Source organism: Bos mutus, chromosome 11 (genome assembly GCF_027580195.1).
Source record: "Bos mutus isolate GX-2022 chromosome 11, NWIPB_WYAK_1.1, whole genome shotgun sequence".
In the NCBI taxonomy this organism is placed as follows: Eukaryota; Metazoa; Chordata; class Mammalia; order Artiodactyla; family Bovidae; genus Bos; species Bos mutus.
This window is the reverse complement of record NC_091627.1, coordinates 4,256,353-4,281,270: the sequence shown is the minus strand read 5'-3', so window position 1 is coordinate 4,281,270 and position 24,918 is coordinate 4,256,353. Positions and strand designations below refer to the sequence as shown.

The window sequence follows — 24,918 nt, the reverse complement described above, 5'->3', positions numbered from 1 at the left end:
GAAGAGGAGAGGTCATGGAAGGAGACCTTTCATGAAAGGAGACTTGTGGGATGCAAGTCGGATGACGCTCCAGCCACTCAGAGCTGGTGCTCTCACTGAACCCCATTTCAGAGCCGTAAGGATGACAGGATTTAGGGAAATCTATTTCAAAATACCTTCCAAGGACATAGGACATTTTGTCCTTTTGAGCAATAAAACCAAATCTATTCTTGGACATCTGATCAGGAAGAGCAACATCTTGCGGATGATGCTTAGGGTCAAGGAGGCAGAAAGGAGCAAAACTCCAGCCTGGAAGGTGCTGCCCATCCTTGCTCCTCCCAACCCCAGTCCTGCCCCAGAGGAGCACACGTCTAGCACATTAACAGTGACAACCACCCAAAGGTAGTGGGAGAGGCGGCTTGCACCAATTCTCTTAAAGGCAAAGTGTTTGACCAAGAAGCCAGCCTCCCTCTAATCACAGGGAGGGATGATCCCTTCCGAGCCAGGCATAACCCTAACACATAACCCCTGCTCTTCGGGGAGGACCCACAAGAGGAAGTGGAAGTGGTGCCGTGCAGCTGAAGGACTCCGCTTTCTGAAATTTTTGTTCAGGAGTCTGGAGTTCAAACTTACATTACCACAATTTTTACCACTTGAAGCTCTACTCACAAGATGCAAGATGTGAGGGGGAAAAGGGCTAACTGCTTCTGGAAACTGACCATGATGAAATCCTGGATATTAGCAATAGCTTGGTCAGAAAGTACAAAAGGAAACAAATGCATACTTGGCCCAGTTTCCAGCTAGTTTTCTGGCATGAAGGCAAAACCCAGCTGCTTTTGTTAGTTATTCAGGAGGTGGGTTCTGAAATGGCTAAAGGGGAGGAGAGTCAGGGGTAGAGAATTTGCATATGGAGATAAGGAAATGCAAAAGACAGAATCAGCTCCTGGGGTATGGCAATTACAGGTCTCCTCTCCTCAAACCTCCAGAATTCAATCCTAAGAGGAGAGAAGAGCAGAGAACCTAACGCCTGCTGTGGGGTGACCAAGATGTTCTACAGGCAGTTCCCTTAAAAGGTAATGTGTTTATTTCCTTCTTAGGCCGTAAACATTGGGAGTGGCCCCACTCCAACATCCTTTGAAAAGAAGACAAGTAACCCTGCCAGCCTCTTGGTGTTAGTAAGTTCAACGGTAACGATGAAGAGACAACCCAAAACCATATTCTCTAAGGACTATTTACTGTCACTTTTACCCTGATGACCCAGACACGCTGAAACAGTTGTGGGCTCGCTAGGATATCCAAAGCACCTCTGACGCCAGCAATATAGTGCTGGTGTGGCTTTGCTTTCTTCCTCTTCACTCCAACTCTGGTATCAACCCTGTGGCCAACATTTGGTCAGGTATCCCACAGCAAGTTGAGTTCGTCTAACTTTCAACATGTGCCCAAACTCTCCCCGAGACATTCTGTTCTCCATGAGAGAATGTTCTAGTACTTCTCCAAAGGCAGGTTCTCAGGAAGAGCCTTAGGAGTTGCTGAATTCACTGCAGGGAGACACGTGAACATATTATTAGAAACCAGACTTAACTGGTTTTCTGATTACCATAACTGCCTGGGAGCCCGTCTCCTGACCTTCACCTTTACCCCGGTCTGTTCTCACCCAGCCGCATGTGACCTTCTCAGCCGCCAGACCACCTCCCTGCCCCAAGGCCTCCGCTGGCTCCCCTTTCGCTCGGGGTAGCTGGGTGCCCTGGACGCCTCCACGCCCTGCCTCTGCTGCCCCTCGCCTCCTTCTGGGCACACTGCACATGGCGCCTGCCTGGATGCCCTCAGTCAGAGCCCCAGGACGGCCCCTCTTCAGGGTTTCACTCGCATGGCAACCATCCCAACATGGCTCACTCTGCCCTTAGCCCTCCATTTCCCTCATCTGCTCTGTTCCCTCTATCACTCTCATCACCTTTCACTGGACTATTGAATTAAACTAGCTAATTATCTGGCTTTGCCAAGTCTTACTTGCGGCACACGGAATCTTAAGCTGTGGCACGAGAACTCTTAGCTGCAGCACGTGGGAATTAGTTCCTGACCAGAGATGGAACCCAGGTCCCCTGCACTGGGAGCTCGGAGTCTTAGCCACTGGACCACCAGGGGAGTCCCGAGACTCTCTATCTAATGTATGTGTAATTCATTTATTATGTTTATTACTTTCACTGTCTGCTTCCCCACTAGAATGTTACAAAGGTGACGATTTTTGTTTCTTTTGATCCCTGGTGTGTCCCAAGCACCGGGAATGGTGCCCAATTCAATAAATATTAAAGGAATTTTTTAAAAAGTTTCAGTTCATAAAAAGAAGAAAACAACAGGCTGTAGTGTTTATCTCTTGGTAAGCCAGCCCGGCATTCTTCTCCAAATCATGGGTCACTGTGGATCTCCCCGTAGCGGGGGTGAGTCTCATCAGCAAACATGGGACAGTCAGTAGCCAAGACACTCACATTCCAGCATGGAAGACATGGGGCTGTTCTGAGCTCCCCTCCCCTGCGCTCTGTTCGGGCTCAGAGTGAGCTACTGAGCCCACACCTAACGCCTGGGGCTGATTCACGCTACAAAGGCTATAAATACTGAGTTAATACCTGACCCTTCCATAAACTTCCCATGAGCTGGGCTCATAGTCTGCGGCCCTTCCTCAGCACTGCTTTCTAGTTTTTCTTTGTATTTTCAAGTAGGAACTGCTTTGGTCTAACATTTCCAGACCTTGCCTTCATCTCTGATTTCCATCTCTACAACTCCTACCGACGTGCCGTATCTCGTCTATCCAGTTTTCAAAGAAAGAGGAAAATGGGTTTCGGAGACCTAAGTTGCTGGGTCACAGCTCTATAGACCTGACGTAAGCCAAGATAAAGCCTCATTTGTGCAAAACGCGAGGATGGATGAAATTAACATTTAATATCACTTTAAAGCCTTCCGTGCCTGCTTCCAATCCCTGCAGAATTAGGGAGATTGAAGGCTTTTGCTGGTGAGCAGAGCTGCCTGGTTGGCCTCCCAACCTGTCAGGGGGCATGTGGGTTGAGGTGGGACAATGCCCGGTCTGGTTATCCATCTACAACCACCCAAGAAATTGACCAACCTTTCTTGGCCCCGGAGACCGTCTCCTCACTGGAGTGCACGTAATCTTCAAACAGCGTCTGCAAGACCGTGGCTCGTTCCCGGATTTCCTGGGGGCCAGCGGCGCGGGATTTCTGGGAAGGTGACGGAAGGATTAGAGGACAGACAGTCAGAGTCAGGAATAATGAAGCGGTTTATAATAGATTTAATAACAGTAAAATCACACAGTAACCACCAAGGGGCCACCAAGGGTAATCCTTTCAATATTACTAGGGAAGAAAAGGGAGTGATAAAGATGTTAAAGTCAAGCAAAGATGAGGATGGCTTTGTGAGGGAGCAGGTCGAGTCTCTTATTTATTTACTTGTTTACTTTTCTTCCTGGCCTCTTATCACGCGTGTTCAAAGTGAAAGTCTATGGGAGACACTTTGGAATTTTCGAAGTCCAATTCAGGCCTTTAAAACATGATGGGACAGAAGCGGTTTTCAGAGGAACCTTGTATGTCCCACTAAGGCTTTCAATCTGCTCCCTGCCTGGTATTCATCGGTGGAGCCCTGGACATTCCTATCCAAGAGCAACCCACAGCAACCTGCCCACAACATGGTCTGTCCCTGAATCACAGAGCACATGTCCTCACTCCTGAGAGGTCCAGACTCTCAGTGTTCCAGAAACATTCTTGCAGCCCAGAGCCCTGTGCCCAGGAACCCACGGAGGACTGGGCTGCTCCAGCCAACCATGCGAGGCCACCGCCATGGATCTCTGCAGCCAACCGTCCCTCTGTAAGAAGTCATATTTGTATGCACAAAAGACCCTACAGGTGGAAAATGTGAATAAAACCAAAACTTCATTTCTTTTCAGCCTTTAGCAACCCCAGAGAAAAGATTTCCTTTCTTTACATCCCCCCGAAAACACGTGGCTTGTGTCATATCTTGACACGAACGCTGTCTCCTGAATATGAAACTGAGAATCAACAGAACCCAAACTTGGCTAATCCGCCTTCCCAGAGGTGTTGATCCTTTGGATGGTGCTAATGAAGCTCCAGCCCTCCTCACCCACCACACCCGACGTGGGTCACCAGGAGAAAACCTGCATGAGACCCAGTTCATGTTCTTTTTAACTCCCATAGAGGACAGGGGGCGTGCTCCGGGGTCTGCTGACCGCGCCTCTCGCAGGCACCCTGGCATCTTTCACGGTTAAAGCTGCTGGAGGAAGACTAAAGGGTGGGGCGGGGGGAGAAAAAGCCTCCTTCTTGGGGGCAGAGTTTGTCTCTGTATTAATAGAGACTTAACAACCTGAAAATGTTTTTAGTTTAGTCAAATCATTCCTGCTATCTGTTTGGTTGATGACAGTCTAGCTGATTTCACGGTACATGGTCCCCCTAAGGGTTTTATCCACTCAAATGTCAAGAGAAAAGTCACTCAGGAGCTGTGTTACGAAAGTGGACATTTGCTGTTGTCATTAACAAGGATTTTTTTACCCTCTTAACTGATGTGAAATGCAAACTTCTTTCTTGCTGTCCTCCTTTCGTTAAGCCACCTCAGCAACGAGACTGTCACCTTCCTTGCGCTTTTTTTTTAATATGAATGTGAAATTAGCAAGGATGCCCTTTCCCCTGGCGGACAGAATCCTCTGTTATTAAAAAGTAAAGCACTTTAATAATGAAAACTTTTTCCTCTTTTTCCTGTGTTTTAACTGTTTAAAATTAATGAGAAGGGCAGAATGGTTGTCAAAGCGATATTGAAAGCCGGGCAGCCAGGACCGAATAAGCACAAAAATCCCTCCAGAGTGTTAAATAAACAGAGCTCCAGCCCTCTCCAATCCCTCTGTTGGTTATTGTATACATTCTGTAACAGCTCTCAGAATAGATCTGAGAGCCAGGGAGGCAGAGAGGTTTCAGAATTCCAATAAAGGCCTCAAATTAAAGACAGCCTGGTGCGAATTCCAGGAGAAAATTAAAGAGACCTCAAGCTTAAGTGACAGGTGACTTGCTTCTGTGTCACAACTGTCAGGGGATTTAGTGATAATATGGCAATATATTACAAAGGGCTTTTCTTATTCCCCCCTTTAGGTTTCAAAATGAGGCATCTTTTCTTCCCAACCAAAAAAAAAAAAAATTACATATACACATATATATAATGTGTGTATACCAGTAAAATACGTAGAAAAAAGGCGATAAAACTAGGTTCGCACATTTGAAATGATGAGGTCAGTTTTAGTAGAATATAAGAAAAAGTTAATGGCAGGAAACATCATACACTGAAGAGAAAGCAGGTCTTAGTCCCCCCCGCCCCTTGCCACTTCCAGAAATACTTTATTTTAAAATTGCCCCTCTTGAGAATGAACGAGGTATTTTTCCGTTGTCTTCTGGGGAGGACAGTCTAAATTTAAACTGAAGACAGAAGGGGCAGAGTCAGGCAGCACCGGCTCAGCCCCAGACAGGGAAGAAGCTCCCATAATGAGGGGGTGAGACCCCAGAGGGCACATCTCCGAGGACCGGCCCCCCCAACCCTCAAAGACACAGACTTAGTCCTGCTTAATGAAGCAGCTCGCAACTAGCAGACGGTGGGTGGTTTAGGAAAAAAACATTTCCAAAGGTCTAGACACACTCAGTGCTCTGTGTCTGTAGAGACTTTCTGGTCTTGGGAAGAACAGACAATCCACAAAAACTAGACGATGGCTAGTGATCTTATTTTAATCTTTCATGATGCCAAGGAGCTTTCTGTTAGGATGAGCTTATAGGTGTATCTCATTGGACAAAAAAAACTTTTAGGAAGAATATGTTTGGGTGTGTGTTTATAATGTAGAGATGGAAATTCATGCCTATCAAGAGTCAACAGATGAGTACAAGACAGCTGGGCGGGGTTATTTTTGTTGTAAAAAGTTTTAGGTGGGAGCAGTTGGGGTGGGGGACTTTTTTTTATCTGAAGCATGTGTTTTGACATTGCCAACTTCTAAGGTATTTTTAAACTAAATGGAAGGATTTTGTTTTAATCACTGTACTGCCAAGCTGAATTTTACCTCCATAGTCCCTAGAACCTTCTGAGCACGTCCCAGTCAAGTTGAAAGATCAAATTTATTCTCTTTGTAGGTGGGTGAACATTCGCACGCCCAGACGCAGCTATATATATTTTATATACCTAAATATGAAATATACATTTTACAGATGCTTCACTCGCTTGCTTTCTGTTCACGGAAGCCCTAAAATGTATGTGCCAGAGAGACATTTACAATGGCCTTCAACCAAGCTGGGTGAGGATGGGCTTCATGATGAGGCACCTGGCTCAGCATGAAGGCCCAGCCACCGCACCCACCTTTGTGTGCCAGGCACTGGCTGGTACGCCAGCAAGAACTGCCCACATCAAAGATGCCAATTAGGGCACTGCATCTTTCAGGCAAAACAGAATCAAAAGTTGTGTCCAGCATTCACTTTATTCTCTTTACCATTCATAGGATTCACGCACATAATACACTCTTGAAGGCAGTAACCTACATAATAATCAGTAATGCAGTCAACTGAGTTTTTGTTTTGCTTTGTCCTGTGAATGAAAGGTAAATTTGGGCAAACAGGTGGTGCTGATGGATGTGACATCTAGAACCTGGCATGACTAGTTGAGTTTTCTAAGTTAACCAGTTAGTTATTTTGGCGTGGTAGAAGCCTGGCCTTACTTAGCACTTTTTCTCTTTCAAAGATCACCAGACCGTAAAAATATCGAAACATCATGTCCATCAAGGCAGCAGTTCAGGGCGGAGGTGAGCTCACATGACCCACAGTGCTCCGTGTGTTGTTTTATTTAAACCTCACAGCGGCCTGGCAGGACAGGTACTAGAGACGTCCTCCTTCTCCAGGGGGGAAACCCAAGCTGGGGAGGATCTGCCCCAGGTTGCAGAATGACTGACTGTGAAGCCAGGACTCGGGTCCGAGCCTGTCGGACTCTGGGCCCCGCCTCCCACCCACCATCTCAGGAGGGCTCCTCAAGCCCCAGCTAGCCTTCCAGGCTGGTCTCGAGCCACAGAAAAGGCTTAGGGAGAGGAACTAGGGCCGCCAGCCACAGGGCGGATGTTTACAGAATGGCTTGTTTCCGAGAGAGCAGAGGAAGGTTCTCTTGCTCTGGGGAAGAGTTCTACAGGAGGCGCCCTGTGCCCGTCCACAGCCTCCCCAGAGATACTCGGAGACACACGACCATCAGCACCCAGGACAGAACTGGGCTGTGCTTAGGGGATAAATACTGAAACCAGAGCCAGTCCTGGCAACAGTGTAAGTGAAGACAAGGTTATTGAAACCTTCACTATCTCCTTCACTATCTCCTTCACTAATTTTGCTGCTTGCTCTTCATTCCGGAGAACGGTCAAAGTGAAAGTCGCTCAGTCGTGTCTGACTCTTTATGACCCCATGGACTGTAGCCTGCCAGGTTTCTCTGTTCATGGAATTCTCCAGGTAAGAATACTGGAATGGGTGGCCATTCCCTTCTCCAGGGGGTCGTCCCCAAACAGGGACAGAACCCAGGTCTCCCACATTGCAGGCAGATTCTTTACCGTCAGAGCCACCAGGGAAGCCAAGTGCTAATTTTCCACTTAGTGTGAAACTGCAAAAAAAAGGCACTGGGCTTCGTGTCAATGAGTCTGAGCTTCAATTCCATATATGCTTGTGCTGCTAACTGATGTGATATTATAATAATAATAAATACACTTCAGTCCCTGTGTTGGAACTCTTGGGTTATTTTTCGCTCAATTCTTCACTCTCCTTCTGAGAAGAAAACTAAAATTATCTCAGTTGTACACAGGAAGAAACTGACCCTAAGGTCTAGTCCTGGCCTGAAGCCACACAGCTGGTGAGATGAGGATTCAGGCCCAAAGGCCGTGCTCCTGACCACTGGGCTATCCCATCCTCAGACAGCTCCCCGGGTGCCCCTGCTCAGCCCACAGAGCTGTCCTGGGGCTGTAATTACACAGCTGTGGAAACATCTGGAAAAACAGAAAATAAACCCTGCCCCCTAACTAGAATTTGCAGTAGTTTCTGAAGAACAGAGAAGTGTGCCAAGACCCATGAGTCTCTATAGTTTCCAGCCAGTTCTCACGACAACAGTCTATTATTATGGGATGGCCTGAAGGCCTGGGGGGGCCAGACCCTCTGTAGTGAAATATCACTTAATATAACAGGTTGATCAACCAAGTCCTTAATAGCTTTTCTTGTTCATGGGGATTGTTGCTGTGGTACCATTTACTGCCCAAATTTCACCTCTATGAACACAGCTGCTTAGTTGCTCAGTCATGTCCAACTCTTTGTGACCCCATGGACAGTAGCCTACCAGGCTCCTCTGTCTATGGAATTCTCCAGGCAAGAATACTGGAATGGGTTGCCACTGCCTTCTCAGGGGCGCTTCCCAACCCAGGGATTGAATCTGCGTCTCCTGCATTCGCAGGTGGATTCTTTACCCAATGAACCACCAGGGAAGCCATGAAAACAGCTAACGTTACCCAATCTAGAAAGCATTTTAGTTTCATTTACTTGCCTAATTAATACTGAATGGAGGCTTGCTGGTATCCCGTGAAGGACAGGTGGCCTGCTTTCACACCAGAAGGACCCACAATTATCAGTGCACCCTCACGGATATTCCTTCAGCTCTCTAAGCCTCAGTTTTCTCATCTATGAAGTGGGAGAGTAACACCCGCCTTGTGGGCTGCTGAGAGGCTAAGACGGGACCAAGTGTGGGAAGAGCTCATCAGCACAGAGCCAGGCCCAGAACACACGCTGGGCAACAGACATCTGCTCCTCTCCTCTCCTTAGTGCACTTCTGCAGGTTCTCTCTGGAACAGGACAACTTAAATCGGGGTCAGGCAAACAGACTCCTTGCCTCGGAGAGAATACTGATCCAAATAAATACATGTACTAACGCACAAAAGAGACTCTTAAACTTCACCTATTTGGCTCCGATTTTCCAGTCTATCCACAGGCATCGGGGTAGAGATGCAAAAATATCCAAATATTAAAATTTCATGGACAAAATTATACAGAGCAACACTACACACACACAGATACACACACACAAGTCTAGGTGGTAGATCTAGTAACATGGTAGAGGGGAGTGGAAGTGCTTCCGAGCAGGGGGAGGCCTCAGAAAGAAGCAGGAAAGGCTGTCCGGGGAGGCCTGTGCTGCTCAGGATCTCCATATGGAAGTGCTCAGATGATAAAAATTCTTCTTGCTAATGACCTCAACTTTACTCTTCCTCTGCGTATAGTACACGTTAGAAAATGGATGAACTAAGTGTGTCTGAAAGGAGGTTCTGAGATATTTGCTTTTCCACGCGGTCCTGGGTGGATGGGGCAGGCCAGGTGTCCGTGTGGGTAAGCTGGAGGGGGACCACCAGGGCTGAGCATGGAGCGCTGCTGCCTCCAGAACCTTTCTGGCCGGGGACGAGCCCTCCTTTTGGGGAGACTGCTGCCGCCTGGCAGACACCCAGGGCGGACGGGGGCCCATTAACTGGATGGGCCAGCAAATGCATCCAGAAGCAAAGAGAGAGAAACGCCAGCAAGATGTGGCCTCGTCTAATGTTCATGGTCCCGAAAACACACACTTTACTCGCCAGTGGTAGGGAGTGCCCAGTACTCAGAGTCGCTGCCTCCCCACACCAGATGAGTCACGTCTGTGAGCAGCAAGCACAGTCAACAATGAAACTCACCTGGCTTCCCCCTCGTCTCCCTTTAAAACAATCATCCTTTGTCAGAACAGACAAAATGTCTTCCATCTTCACCTCAGAAACGCTGTAAAAAGAAGGACATATAGAGGTAAGCTTTTTATTCTTCCAGAAACATTATTCTATCAACTGTGATGCATAATATTGGCCTCTCTTCTGGCTAACCAGATATAAAGGAGAAGTGACACTTGGTCACAGGAAAGGGAATGTTTTCCTAACCTTTCAGGAATTCGGAAGGAAGGGGACTCTATGACATTAGAGGGACGGAAGGGTGACATTACCACCAATTCTCATCCTCCCGGATACATGTACATAGGCTACGTTTAGAATCTCTTTTATGGGGATCACATCATTATTTCTTAATAAATCTGGAACACTACAGAGGCCTGCTTATTGACATATTACCTGGACTTGAACAGAAGGCAACAAGCCAAAAAAACATTTCCGACAGTCCCTTTCGATAAAGGAGGTGGCTGAAGACCCTTAGTCGGGTAAACAAACGCCTGAAAGTGAACAGGTGGCCAATGTCTCCCGCTGACAGCGCCAGAACTCTGTCCTAATCTACCCCGAGGGACCTTCCTGACTGTCATCCCTGAATTACTCAAGGGTGAGAACCAAATGACCTCTGGCAAATGTATAGAGTTATGGGCTAACAGCTGAAACAAGAACTCAGGCTTCACTGTGAATGGGAGCCACGAGGAGCCAGGATGAGACGCTGCAAGCAGCCTCTTGGGGGAGTCTGGACAGCACACTGTCCCCCTTGGCTCTGGAAGGCCCCAGCCTTTGTCCTGAAGAAGGGCACAGAGCAGAGTCCTGAGGCAGAGACAAGGAGAACAGACTTCCCAGGGAAGAAGGGAGAGGGAAGGAAGAGTTCTAGGGCAGGAAAACAGATTCTAAAAAGATAAATGACTTTCGGGGCTTCCCTGGTGGTCCAGTGGTTAAGAATCCGCCTCCCTCCGATGCAGGGGGCGTGGGTTCGATCCCTGGTCAAGGAACTAAGATCCGACATGCCACGGGGCAATTCAGCCCTGGGGCCACAACTAAAGAAGACCCTGTGAGGCGCAGAGAAAAGCCTGCGTGCCACAATGACTCAGCGCAGCCAAAAAAGGAAAAATGCTTTTCTTGTATGTTTTGTTTTTTTTCAAAATTTAACAGCAAATTAGAATGTGAATGGCAACCTCTTCTGAGAGAGAAGACAACCCTCACTCCCTCCAAAAGGTGACTCTGACAAAGCTATGAATGAATACGTCACGTCTCTGACAGCGATGTACCTGCGCTGTGTCACCGCTTCCCCAAAACGCCCTCAGTCCCCAGCCCGCACCACTCCTTCTCGGCTGCCAGATTCCGGAAATCTTTTCACGGCAGTTAAGACTCAACCCGAGAAGGCGAGGTACATGCAGAGAGGGTAGGAGCTGGGGAAACTGTTCATAGTTTCCTGGAAAATCTATTTTTTCACGTGGGAGAAAAATGTTATGGCTATTGAATTTGCCTCTTATTCATGCCTGGAAAGCTGGAGCAAAGTAAAAACCGGAGCCCAGTCCTGTCTTTCCCTTTGTCCAGCTGCCTTGCCTCTATTAAAAAAAAAAAAAGAAGAGGAAGAAAACAAAAGGAAAAGCAATGTAAAAACTTGGGGTCAGATCCTGAAGTGAGGAGAAAGAAGGCAGGTACAGCGTTGTTCACCACCAGGGATACAGAGAACCACAATGCCAGAGGAAGGGGCAGTTTCCTCAGGCACACGGGAGTACTGTCGTGTAGCCGGGCGCCGCTCGTGGGCTGCGGTGGAGCACTGTTTACCCGAGGTGAGCAGGAGCCCGGGCTGGCCCGGAGAGGTTCACAGTGTGAAAGAGCCTCCTCCTTGTCTAAGACGCCACTACTTCTGAGGAACAGAGCAAATCAATTCTGCCTATGTATGGTTCTATCAACAGCCCTGAGTCACCCCCACCTCGCTTTGGAGAGAGAGCGCGGGATAAATTCAAGGAACTGTCTTTCTTAAGCCTGATCTAAGAGACACGCATTTCAAGGAAGCTTTCCCATTTTAATAAACCTACGGTGACTTTCATTAGAAAAACGTTCAAAGGAGAAGTGGGGAAAAGTGAAGAAGTTGGCAAATACCAAGAAGTCACAAGGGTGCAAAGACGAACTTCTGAGTATCCACTCAGAGGCGGCATGGCCCGGGTCTCTCGCTCCCTCTGCTGAAGTATGTTGTCAGGGCCAGTTCCGTGGCGCTGGGGGCGTGGAGGTGGGTGGCAATTTGCTGTGATGGCCCTTGCTGCCGCCTGCCTTCCTGAATTTTCCCTGTAATTCATCAGCCACCCCAGCATCCCACCGCCTGGCTCTCAGGTCCTCAGGCACCAAATAGGCACATACTCCTTCCTCTTCCTTTTTTTTTTTGATATTTAGATGTGTACCTTTTGGATTTCAAAAATCTTCAAGTCTGCCTTTTCCCACAGCACACTTTGGAATGACTTATTAGATTTAATTTTATTGTATGAAGTCAAAGAAACAGTCTGCATACACTTCCTCTGCAGACAGCCCTGCCTTGAACAGAAACCGGCACGTGTAACAACGCTCGGCAGTACCACAGCAGCAGACCCGATCACACTCAGGGTGACTAGAGCTCACCCACAAAATAGCCAGGGGTAGCAGAAGTAGTAGTCTTTTCTCACAAGGGAAAAGACGCGCGCCTTTCTGAAATAAACAAAAACCACTCTTTGACCTGACAGTAAGAGATGAGAGAACCGAGAGGAAAGCTCAAACTTTCATTCGGACTCTCCTGACGTGACCCCCTGGACCCATCGGGGCAGGCCCCGGCCTCCCCAATCCTGAGGCGTGGGGAGCGTGTTTTCTGAGGAAGCTGCACCCCATGAACCATCACACCGGCAACCTTGACAGTGCTTGAGAGTGCTGCAGTTGGCTGAGACGCGGGGCGGGGAGTGGGGTGCTCCCCGTGGGGACAGCCACGCACAGTTCTCCCGTCCAAGAGGGCGGCCAGGGCATGTCAGTGCAGATGGCGAGGTGACGGCGTTCCCAGTCCTGCACTTCAAGAGGAAAAGCCTTGCTACGTAAAACACAGGCTGGGCGAGGAAACCACCCAGGAACACGACCCTCCAGTGAGCTACGCTGTGCACCGCATCACCGCATGACGTCACAGCGGCCGGCCACTCTCGTGCCCAGCGTGCACTGGGCTGCCAACCTGTGCTCCAAACATGCTCTTGGCATCACTGTGCTTTGAGCAGAGGAAATGCATGAACCTAAGTAGATGAGTGTGAGTTTTTCACACATGCGTTTTGAAGCCCATTTTGAGGGCCTATTACTCCAGGTGCTGGAGATTTTACAGAAAACGTGACAAAACCACCTCGTCTCTAGGGCCCAGGTCAACACTTCCTGCTTTCATCAGGATCGCCTGGCCAGCTTGAGCTGCTGCCCTCCATCTTTGTCCTTGCTCAGGAAGATCGGGGTTGGATGGAAGCCCCCGGCCCAGGTTCCAAGCTGCCGAGCCCCATGGGGTCCCCAACCCAGGCGGAGGGAGGGGGACTGGGGCTTCACGCTGGGGGATGTGAGACACTGCCATCTGACTGGGCGCCCTTGCCCCCAAATGTGGGGTGTACAATAATTCACCCGCTTGGAACGGTTTCCTCTCTTGGCACACTTTCCAGGAGGAGGGAAAGTGATGAGTCCAAAGCATCATTTTTCTCACAGATAAATCACCTCTAAAGTCCAAAATGTTAATGAACTGCAGGAGACAAAACTCAGTGACTATAAGAGACCTCGGGGAGCTGGCTGGGAGGGTGGTGCACACTCACTTCACAGTAAGAGCGATGGAGTGCAGACCTCTCCCTGAAAGAGAGACGGAGTGCAACCGCTCATTCCCTGACTCGGAGCGGCAACGCGGGGAGAGCTGTCATGTGCTGGCGGCATGAAGGGTTTTAGTCTTTGCCACTGGCTATCCTGGGACTCATTGAGGGATCACAAGGGTTAATGGCTCTTCGTCAGCTTACAAGGCCCAGCCACTGTAAGAAGCGACAGAAAGTTAATTAGGAGAGATCAGCGGAAACCCCGTTCAGGTTTCTGACTCACTTGATTTTGTGAGAAGCCAACGAGTTGACATATTCTGCCTCCGAAGGAGCCAAGACGAGCAGGCTGCTCCCATGGCAGCCAATCCGGGCCGTTCTCCCAATCCGGTGGATGTATTCGGCAGGTGAAGACGGAGCGTTGTACTAAAAGAGGGGCACGAAAATGAAGGCATTCACAGATCAAGGGATTGCCATTAATTGGAAGTGCAATACCCCTCACCTGCCTCCAGGTATCCCAAGAATTAAATCCTGGTGCTATGGTTACCCCACCACCATCACAAGGAGAAGTCACTCAACCCTGAAACTCCCGGCTTCATTGGAAATAACAAGGCTCCAACACGCCAACAGGAACAGTGGCCAAGTTTCAGATAAACGAGACATCTTCCCGTCCCAATATCTCCTTTTTAATTTCACTTCTCCACAGGTCTCCTCGCTTTCCTATTTGCATCTTTTCACGGAGGTGACTGGGCAAGGTGAGAATGCAGGCAGGATGGCCGCACGACCTTGGCCTACTTCCTCGAGAGACAGAGCAGTGGGGCTGCGGGCACAGAAGATGGCGCACACGGTATAGAGGGATCGGGTCCCAGCGCCTCGCTGCAGGCCCCCCAGTCCCCGTGAAGCGGGGCTGCAGGCGGATTCAGAGGTAGGTTCCCTTCCAAAGGGACACACTCTGCTCCTGTGGACAGCATTCCTGGCCCGGGAGACAGGCAAATGCTCGAATTCAGCAGAATGGGCATGCTCCCTGGCAGTAACTGGTCATCATTAACGCTAACTGACCCTGCACTCATTCTGCCCTTTTGTCCTTTGCTGCTACCCGGCTCAAACACCATGGGCTGAGATGACCACGGTGGCAGGCCAGGCATATTAAACTAATCCATACCCACAATTACAGGGGGGCACTCAATGATCAATTCTATGTGGCTTGTCTCCCACACATTAAAATCATCCTTCCTATTTCACATCTGCCCTGTGGCCGGCAGGAGAGAAGACACAATGCCTCTGGTCGCAAAGTCATTGTGTGCGGTGAGCAGAGCAGATCTCTAGCCAGTGACAATCCTGCAATTCCACTAAAATGTGAATCAACTATGACTCACGTAAACAGGGCATGTGCCCCCTGGCCCTCTCACAGAAGGGCTTAAAAATACCACTCTGCAGACTAATGAAAAGAAAAAACAAAACTGAAACCACCAGGCTCTAGGGCTAATGCCCGTACCCTCTGGCAAGGCGGCGAAGGCTGGAGGTTTGCGTAAGATGCTGTCAGGGCCTTAATTGCCCCCGCAGGTCAGTGTGCACCACAGCTCTCAGGACAGCCGAGCCAACTGTCTTCCCGACACAACGAGGCCTCCCAGGGGCCCAGTGGTTTCCGTTATTTTCAGAGTGCTGAAACTCGGGGTGTGACACGCGTTTGTCTGGGGGCTGGGGAGCCCGCCCCTCCTTCCCGCAGCTGTGCAGCCTGGAGGCTGAGCTGTGGTGGTCGGGGGGCTGGGGTAAGGAGAGACAGCAGGAGAATGGTGCAGATCAGGCTGGTGGCTGCCTGGGGACCAGGCAACACCCAAGAGGATCTTAATAATTACTCTACTTAGAGCCAAAGCATCTACTCATGATCGTAGGTTCCGGCCTCAAGCCTGCGCGATAACGACGAGAGAGGTTACCTGGACAATCCATGTGACTTGAGGGAGATCCAAGCCCCGAGCTGCAATATCCTTCAAAACAGAAAAGAACAAAACATGGCTTAGGATGGAGTTTCTCAACCTTTTTGGGGTCCTGGGCCCATTTGATGATCCAGTGCAAACACTGAGGGCTCATCCCTGGGAATGTGCACAGGCGTGCATACAACTTCAGGAACCCACTGGTGTCCACCTGTGGGTAAAATTCTGCTTTAGGGATGAGTTCTACTGAACCTGTGGTGAGGCAGCCACAACCCACTTCACTGCAAAGTATCACCTGCACGCAGACCGGAGAACTGGAACGAGTCACGGGCTGCTGTGTCGTGTTAAGAATTCAGAGAACTGCTGGCATGTTTTACATTTTATCTGAAACACCCCTTTATGGTGAACACGGTCATGGGTTATTGCCCATGCCTGGTCTTATCAGCAATGCTGAGCGATAATGTGCTTTGAGGCAGGATTCTGGAAGGTCACCCCGAGGTACGTCCTCATGGGGGTGAGCCCCAGAGTCACTGACCAAGGACGCTGCTCATGGGCCTTGGAGAGCAGGAAGGACCGAACGATGCTCCCTCTTCTGATAGGTGGTTACAATCAGAACACCGGCCAGAGATTTAAACAGACAGACACAAAGTATAAAAGCAATGGAGACTGCTTTTTTCCTTTGAGCTGGCCACTGTCTCAAGAGCAAAGACTCCGCTCTCTGGTATGTCTGGCCACTCTGGCAGGGAGACTGGAAAATGGGAATCTTTCCATCTTTGGCAGTAAACACACAGCCAGCATCCACCTCCAAGGGCAAGCCACACCAAGAGCAGCCCCAGGCAGCAGGCTCTGAGCACTCGCCATACATGAGAACACTGTACCTGCGTCATCTAGACTCATCGTCAAAATAACGCCTCAAAACAGAGGGGAACCAAGATTCAGAGAGGTTAAGTAACTTGTCCAGGGACACAAAGCTAACAAGCAGAGGGTAGCCCGCCCACCCAAGTCTGCTCTTTTCCAAGACCAAATTACACTGCACGGTTCCGCCATCAAAGAAGATGCTGTGTCCCGTATACACGGTGGGAATGCAAAATGGTGAGGAATCTGGGGATATCCAGAAAAATTACACATGCACTTGCCCTCTGACCCAGAGCGATCTCCCCTCTAGAAATCCATCCCAAAGGTACACTGGTGAAAACGTAAATGACCGATGCACAAGGCTATTCATTTCAGCACTGCTTATGACTGCTGGTCTGGTGAACACCCCAGTGTCCAGCAGGAGACAGGCTGAATAAAACATGGCAATAACCACCACACAGAACAGAGCTACAAAAAGATGGAGGCGCCACCACACTGATATGGAGAACGTCGGGGCTACATTTTGAGTGCAAACAGTATGCTTTTGCATAAGGAGTGGAGAAAATACAAATATACTGGGCTCATATTTCAAAAGGAAATACTGGAGGGAAAAACCCCAAAGCTTATCAAAATAGTGAGCTACAGGGAAAAGAAGAGAACGGGGGGGAGGGGACCAGGATGGGTCCTGTACGCCGTTAAGGCCCTTATAATTTTAACCCTGAGACCATGTTTCAATGCAATTAAAAAGGAAGACAAGCTGCTGTCATGCAACAGGAAGGACAGAGCGTCACCCATGACATATTCTTGCCAAAACACAAACAAAATCCTAAGACTGGAATCTAAACGAATGTCCACACCTACTGCGGGGAGGGAAGAACAAGGTAAACAGCACCTTAAGGACACAACTAGGCAAATGCGGGATGCGGGGTATTTATTCTAAAGAACAACAGTCTTTCTTCAGCTAAAAAATCCAGGGAACAAAAAGGAGGGTAATAAAAATAGAAGACTTCCCTGGTGGTCTGGTGGTTAAGAATCTGCCTTACAATGCAGGGGATGCGGGTTCAATCCCTGGTCCAGGAACTAAGATCCCACATCCCATGGGGCAACTAGCCTGCAGGCCACAACTAGAGAGTCCGTGTCCTGCAAAGATTCTACGCGCTGCAACTATGAGGGGGCTGAAGCACCCAAAGAAATACATAGAAGACGTTAGGCAGATGGATAAATGGACAGACGGACAGACACTCCAAGAACACCTGGAAGGAGGTTCACCAAACTGTCAGCTGTGGTTATCCCCGGGTCCAGAGGCTTGGGGCCATTATAGGCTACCGCTCCAGTATACTTGGGCTTCCCTGTGGCTCAGCTGGTAAAGAATCCACCTGCAGTGCAGAAGACCTAGGTTTGATCTCTGAGTTGAGAAGACCCCCTGGAGAAGGGAACAGCTGCCCACCCCAGTGTTCTGGCCTGGAGAGTTCCATGGGCTGCATAGTGCATGGGGCTGCCAAGAGTCGGACACGACTGAGTGGCTTTCACTTCCACTCTTTGCAGTTGCCTGTGTTGTCTGCTTCGTTTTTCTTTTGACAATGAATGTATATATTATTAACCCCATTTTTATTATAGAAAAATTTAAACCTACAAAAAACCCACAAGAATAGTACCACGAACACTTGTCAACCCTTCCCCCCGATTCACCAACTGCTAAACTGTCACATCTGTTTTTTCCTCTCTGTACAGTCACATTTTTCAGAACCCCCCGAAAGGAAGTTGTAAACATGATGACATCTCGCCCCTCAAACCTCAGCACAGATCACCTCAGTAAGAGGACATTCTCCTACCAGTCGCAACACTGTGGGCACACCCAAGAAACTTAGAATAACTTTATTTTCCAATAATCAGCCCATCTTCAAGTTTCACAATCTGTACCTAAGATGATTTTTATAATAGGTCAGTGAAAAAGTAATTGTGATTTTAAGTCATTGTAACTAGGCTCAAACACATCTTTATTAATCAAAATAGGAACCACTGAAATCAACACATTTTTGCCAATGAGAAATAAGTTTGTTTATTCCTGTAGTGTAAAAATTTGTGCTTCGGGATTCAACAAACTCTTGGAAAGCATTCTCTGCCTTCTGTTGGTTGTGGAAGTGTTTTCCCTGCAAAAACTTGCCGAAATGCTTGAAGAGGTGGTAGTTTGTTGGCAAGAGGTCAAGTGTACATGGCGGATGAGGCAAAACTCCGTAGCCCAATCTGTTCAACTTCTGAAGTGTTGGTTGTGTGATGTGTGGGCGGACATTATTGCAGAGAACTGGGTCCTTTTTGTTGACCAATGCTGACTGCAGATATGGCAGTTTTCTGGACATCTCATCAATTCGCTGAGCATACTTCTCAGATGGAATGGTTTCACTGGGATTCAGAAAGTTGTCAATCAGACCAGTAACAGACCATCAAATAGTGACCAGGACCTTTTTTCGGTGCAAGTTTGGCTTTGGGAAGTGCTTTGGAGTTTTTTCTCTGTCCAACCACTGAGCTGGTTATCACCAGTTGTCATATAAAATCTACTTTTCGTCATACGTCAGAATCTAATCGAGAAATGGTTCACTGCTGTTGCATACAGTAAGAGAAGATGACACTTCGGAATGATTAATTTTTTTTGATTTGGGGTTAGCTCATGAGGGACCCACTTATCAAGCATTTTCACCTTTCTAATTCGCTTCAAATGCCTAATGACCATAGAATGGTCGACAGTGAGTTGTCCCACAATTTCTTGTGTAGTTTTAAGAGGATCAGCTTTGAAGATCCTCTCAATTGGTCGTTTTCAACTTCTGATGGCCGGCCACTGTGCTCCTCATCTTCAAGGCTCTCGTTTCCTTTGCAGAATCTTGAACCATCACCGCACTATACATGAGTCAGCAGTTACTCGGCCAGATGCATTGTTGACTGCAACTTGTCTCTGCTGCTTTACGACCTATTTTGAACTTGAATTAAGAAAACTGCTTGAATTTGCTTTTTGTCTAACAACATCGCCCTAGTCTAAAATAAATATAAAATACGCAAGTAGTGTCATTAGCAGAAAAAACATAAAGTGAGAAATGCACATTAAAATGATGTATAACGTTACATTTACTTAAGAATGCATCCCAACATCAAAGAGCAAAGTTCAACAATGCAAAACTGCAATTACTTTTGCACCAACCTTAATCGTTTTCCTTCCCTAACCCTGGACTAAAGCCTAGATCACTGTGTTCTATTTTTATTACAGCCATCTAGCCTTCCTTATTGTACTGTTCATGGGGTTCTCGCAGCAAGAATACTGGGGTGGTTTCCATTCCCTCCTCCAGTGGACCACATTTTGTAAGAACTCTCCACTATGACCTGTCCGTCTTGGGGCACCCTGCATGGCATGGTTCATAGCTTCACTGAGTTATGTAAGCCCCGTCGCCACAACAAGGCTGATCCGTGAGAAGAGGGCAGCAGAGGATGAGACAGTCAGATAGCACCACCGGCTCAATGGACCTGAACGTGAGCAAATTCCAAGAGATAGTGGAAGACAGGGAAGCCTGGTGTGCTGTAGTCCATGGGGTCACAAAGAGTTGTATACGACTTAGCGACTGAACAACAGCCTTCCTTAACCTAGAATGGTGTATTCCTGCCCTTAACATTTACTTTTTTTTTATAACAGTTTTTGAGGAGTCCAGCTGTCTGGAGGCACATCCCAGAATCTGGAGTTTGTCTGACTCCTTGCGGCAAGATTCAGGTAGAGCGTTCTCGCAGACACCACCAGGGTGGGGTGTGCCACCCAGCACTTGACCTCAGGAGACACAGTCTGTCCTATGTGGGGAAGCTGGGCTCAGTCGCCGCAGCAGGTGGCAGCCACCCTCCCCCTCCCTCGAGGAGGGCCCTTTCTCCTTGTGATGAGTGAGGGAAACCCTGAGACTGTTTCCCAGAACCTTCTGCCCAGTGGTTTTTGCATTGGTCGAGGTCGCTTGCCTCTATCAGTTGATACCCTGATGGCTACCAGACGAGGGCTTCCTAAGCCTACGACCGCTTCCATTTCATGACTGGCACCCTTCTGTAAAGGACAGCTCTTCTGCCTCTCCCCTCACTTTTCAGTATCACTAAGGATTTACTTGAATATAAAGCAGCTTTTATTTTTTTTTGGCCACACCATATGGCATGTGGGATCTTAGTTCCCCGACCAGGGGCTGAACCTGCACCTCCTGCACTGGATGGGCAGTCTTAACCACTGGATCACCAAGGATATCCCTATAAAGTTTCTTAAAAGCCAACTCAATGCAAAGTTCTGCAAGAACCACATTAAAACATCACTCCCTGATCTTCCAGGGTCAGAGCAGGACCAGAGGAAGACACTCCCCGTCACCTGAGCAACCAGAACGATACTGGTGGGCAGGTCAGGGCGGCCTGCCTTCTTGCTGATTGAATCCCACCTGGATTGCAGTCCCCTCTGAAGGGTGGAAGAGGCTGCATTTGTGGGTGTTACGTAGACGTTTCATGTAGTAGAAGTGCGTCAACCACCCAGGAAGTGTTTCCTGACAGCTCCCAGGTGCCCTGAAAGCTGAAGGCGGATGTTCCGGGGCCAATGCCTCTGAGAACACAACTCAGAGTGTTCTCGACACAAACCAGTCACTGTCTTTAGAGAAACTGTCAGGCTCTTAAATCTGCAAAGCTCTCGTGAAGAAATGATTTATTTCATTTAGGCACTCTGCAGTGGGAGAGGCATGGCGACAATGGCTGTCTGAGATTTAAAGACAGGCTTTGTAAAAAATTTAATACTCATCGGTTTAGTAAATCCAACTAAGAAACACAGATGGAACTCTCACATAGCATGTGACGTTCAGGAAAATCACTCCGAGCACAAACACACTGAATCAGTGAGTCGGGGGGCTCGGCAGCCACCGCCATCAGACCATTCACGGTTCTCCCACTCGGGCTGGGCGAGCCAGCCCAGGACACCAGGCTGAGAGGCTTCCGCTTCCCATGACTCTGGGTGTTGGGGAGGGGTCACCTCACAGCCAGCCACTGCTTGGACTCAACCATGCTGTTTCCTTCAGCAATTCTTGGCAGTCTTGGCCAGGGCTACACTGAGGGTCGGAGGGACGAACGGGGAGAACTGGACTCCAGGACCACCGAGGCAGCCATCCAATCTGGGCAAGTCAACTCTGCTCTCCAAGCCTCAGTTTACCCACCTATAAAATGGCTGCAATTGATTTATCTCCCCAAGTTGCTGTGATGATCCAGTGAGACAGTGGACATGAAGTGTCTTGAGAATCATTGATCTGAGTGTTCTGGCTGGTGATGAAGTAGGAACAGGCATGCAGGCAAAGAGGTGGGGCTGTCAAAGCTTCTGGGTTCTCTTCCCAGCTCACAGCCTGTCACCCGATGTGGGTAGAGGACCGTGGAGGAGGGGGAGACGGCTCCATCCTCCCGGATGCTGTAGCAGGACCAGACCAGACCAGGAGACTCTGACCTGCACAAGACGTAGCCGAGACTCCAGTTCTGTGCCCGCCCTCAGAACTTAAGATCCAACCCACCTATATTCCTTTAACCTAATTCAGATGAAAGAATCACTAAAGTCAGTTCTGAAAGACACTCGCGGGCGAGGCCTTGAAGGCCGTGGGCTGACAATTGGCTGCCTCCACGAGACCAAGGGGTACAGATGGAAGGCAGCTTGCTCAGGTGCCAGCCTGTCAGTTGGATTAAAATGACTCATTTATTTACCCAAGAACCTCACAAAGTGCTTTTACTAACAGAGAGAGGGGGCCTGTGGCTCTCTGAGCAAGGGACGCAGCAAATTCGCCTCTGCTGCCTTCCCGGCCTGCCAGAAGTCATTACTGCCGTGTGTGGAAAGCCATCAGCGGGTTCCGGGCCCCCGTCGTCCAGGTGACAGATTGGGCTGCGTAATCAGAGGGGGAAGGAGAGCGCGCAGAAGCTGTCAGAGGCGCGAGAGCTTGGCTGGAGCCGCCAGAAATCTGGCAACATGAGTTAGCGTAACTGAGTCAACAGCCGACCGTCTCCAAATGATCTCGCCGTGAACAGGGATGAAATACGAGCGGAAAAGATAAACTTCACCTAAGAGGCATAGGCCAGAGAAAACCCAGAAAGTCTCCATTTCTTGGGGACAGCGAAGGGACATTCTTGGGACATGTAGAAGCATCCTTTGTCTCCTGGCCACCTGGCACTGTGGAAATTTCCCAGGAGGAAAGGAAATTAAGAAGTCCAGAGACCTAATGGTGTGATTCAAGAAAAAAGAGGGAGAGAGAGCAGATGAAGGAGAGAAGCACGGGTGCTTTAGGTCTCTTCTGAAAAATAAGGCACGTGTGGACAACCACACACATTCCAAGAGAGGCTCAGCAGCGACGCGGGTGGAGCCGAAAGGGCCTATCCTTGCCGGGCGAGGGGAGGGGGGGCGTGGAGAAGGCCACATAACTGGGTACCACCAGGGACAACCAGGGAGGGCCACCCATCAGCCCTAAAACCAGAAGTCACATACTGGGGTTTCTCTTTCCCAACTGCTCGATTTAACAGTGATGTTCAAAACCTCTGGCTTCGGGTAAATGCTTCACTATGAGCCAAAGGAATTAGCATGAAGGTAAGCCCATCTCCTCTGTCTGGTTCTTCTGATTTCTTAATTTCATTGAGGAAAGTGGACTCTGAACTTTCAAATGACTCCTTCCTGCTAGTACTTTGCTCCCTCCTTACCTTGGCTTCTTTAGATCCAGTTTTCTAGAAAAAGCTAGAAAATTACACAGAATTACATTCCAAGTATGTAAGAACTCTTCTTTTTCAGATTGGTCTCTCCTGCCCAAGTATCCTTTCACCTCTGCCCAGACTCCACGCCACTGTGGTCACATGTGTACCGAGAACTCATGTTATATAGTCATGTATCAGGTCCCAAAAGACTTCATGAAATTAAGACAGTCCTTGCTTTAAAGATGTTTATAATTAAACACACAGACACACACACCCTTAACTTCCTTCACCACAGAAAAAATACAATGGAGGGGAATGGAGAGTAGGAAGGTACTTTCTAGAAGAAAAGGAAACAGCAGAATTGTGAGCTTTCGTGTGGTTACACCAGAATTCCCAACCTTTCACACAAGACATTCAGCCTTTTGGCCTTGTTAAAAGAATCTTGGGAAAAATCAAAATGGCAAGAGAGACGGTACAAAGGCGGAAAGTCTCCACGCAACAGTTAACAACATGGGTCTCCTTTATGTGAAGACGTGAGTCTCCATCTGCCTTGTCCTGTGGCCCCACTGCTCATTAGCACCCAGGAGGCTCCCCGAGCGGTCAGAGCCTGGTGAGCAAGACCGCTGCCGAAGACGCAGTGACAACGCTTCCCCAACCCAGGCACCACCTATCACAGCCAGCGAGTCTCAGACGCCCCAAGTTTCAGGCCACAGCGACCACAAGGGGCAGAAGAAGGAGGAAGACTGAGCAGGAATGAAGAACTTCATATCATCGGGGACCCGGGCTGGCATCCTGGCTTAGAAATGGAGGGAAACGAGCCCCCACCCGGCTCTTTTCCAGTCATTTCTTCAAGCAGAATAAAGAAGAGACTGGTAGAGGCTCAGCATACTGAACACGACCTGGACCAGCAAATGAACACTGAGGGGCTTAGAGAAATCAGATGATGGCAAGAGGGTGCTTTTCACATGACACTGGGGCCTGGTAGGGGGCAGAGGTGTGGGGTGCCGCGTGTTGCCAAGCCAACAGCGCCCATCATCTAGCTGACACCCCTGCCTGCAGGCAGCAGCCAGGCTGAATAAGCAAAGCCACCATGTGCTGTGACCCCACCGAGAGCTGCACTTCAGAAAATGATCTCTGCTTCCACAGAGCTGCTGGAAAGAGACAAAAACCAAAAACTGGACTTAAATAACTGGAGTTTTCTTTGAGACTTGGAGCTCACCCACATCTGTGAAATACACGGTTGTATTTGCTTACCTTGGGAGACTTGACAATTTCCCACCAGGGACATTTCCAGCATCTTAAGGGTCAAAGAAACCACTTTGTTCCAGTCCTAACCCAAACTCCAACACATGGGGTCTTGCTGCCTTCTGTTTTAACATAGGTGATCTCCAACGTTTACTCTTCAGATAACACCATGGATATGAAAAAATAAACTTATTCCCAATGAACACTTAAAAAAAAAAGTCACAATCCTTTATAGGAATGTTTACGAGAATCCCATGGGTAAAACTGAATTTTCATTATTTTTTTATTGAGGTACAGTTGACTTACAATGTTGTATTAGTTTCTGGTGTAGAGCAAAGTAATTCAGTTTACGTGTGTGTGTGTGTGTGTGTGTGTATACACACATATATTCTTTTTTATATTATTTTCCATTATGGTTTATTACAGGAAACTGAATATAGTTCCCTATGCTATATAGTAAGAACTTGTTGTTCATCTATTTTACATATACAGTTTGTATCTGCTAATCCCAAACTCCTATTTTATCCCTCCCCCACTCCCTTTTGATAACCATAAGTCTGTTTTCTATTTCTGTGAGTCTGTTTTGTAAATGTGTTCATTTGTATTGTATTTTAGACCCCACACGTAA

The 24,918-nt window shown here is 48.5% G+C and overlaps 1 protein-coding gene across 1 annotated transcript in view; it reads right to left on the bottom strand.

The window, feature by feature from the left end:
- Nucleotides 1-24,918, bottom strand: part of DDX31 (DEAD-box helicase 31) — a 73,665-nt gene that overhangs the window by 22,773 nt on the left and 25,974 nt on the right. The window contains exons 15-18 of the mRNA XM_070378777.1: nucleotides 15,489-15,539; nucleotides 13,841-13,980; nucleotides 9,749-9,830; nucleotides 3,095-3,206 (exon numbers count right to left, since the gene is read on the bottom strand). Coding sequence (XP_070234878.1) covers nucleotides 3,095-3,206; nucleotides 9,749-9,830; nucleotides 13,841-13,980; nucleotides 15,489-15,539 — 385 coding nt within the window. The remainder of the gene's footprint in view (nucleotides 1-3,094; nucleotides 3,207-9,748; nucleotides 9,831-13,840; nucleotides 13,981-15,488; nucleotides 15,540-24,918) is intronic.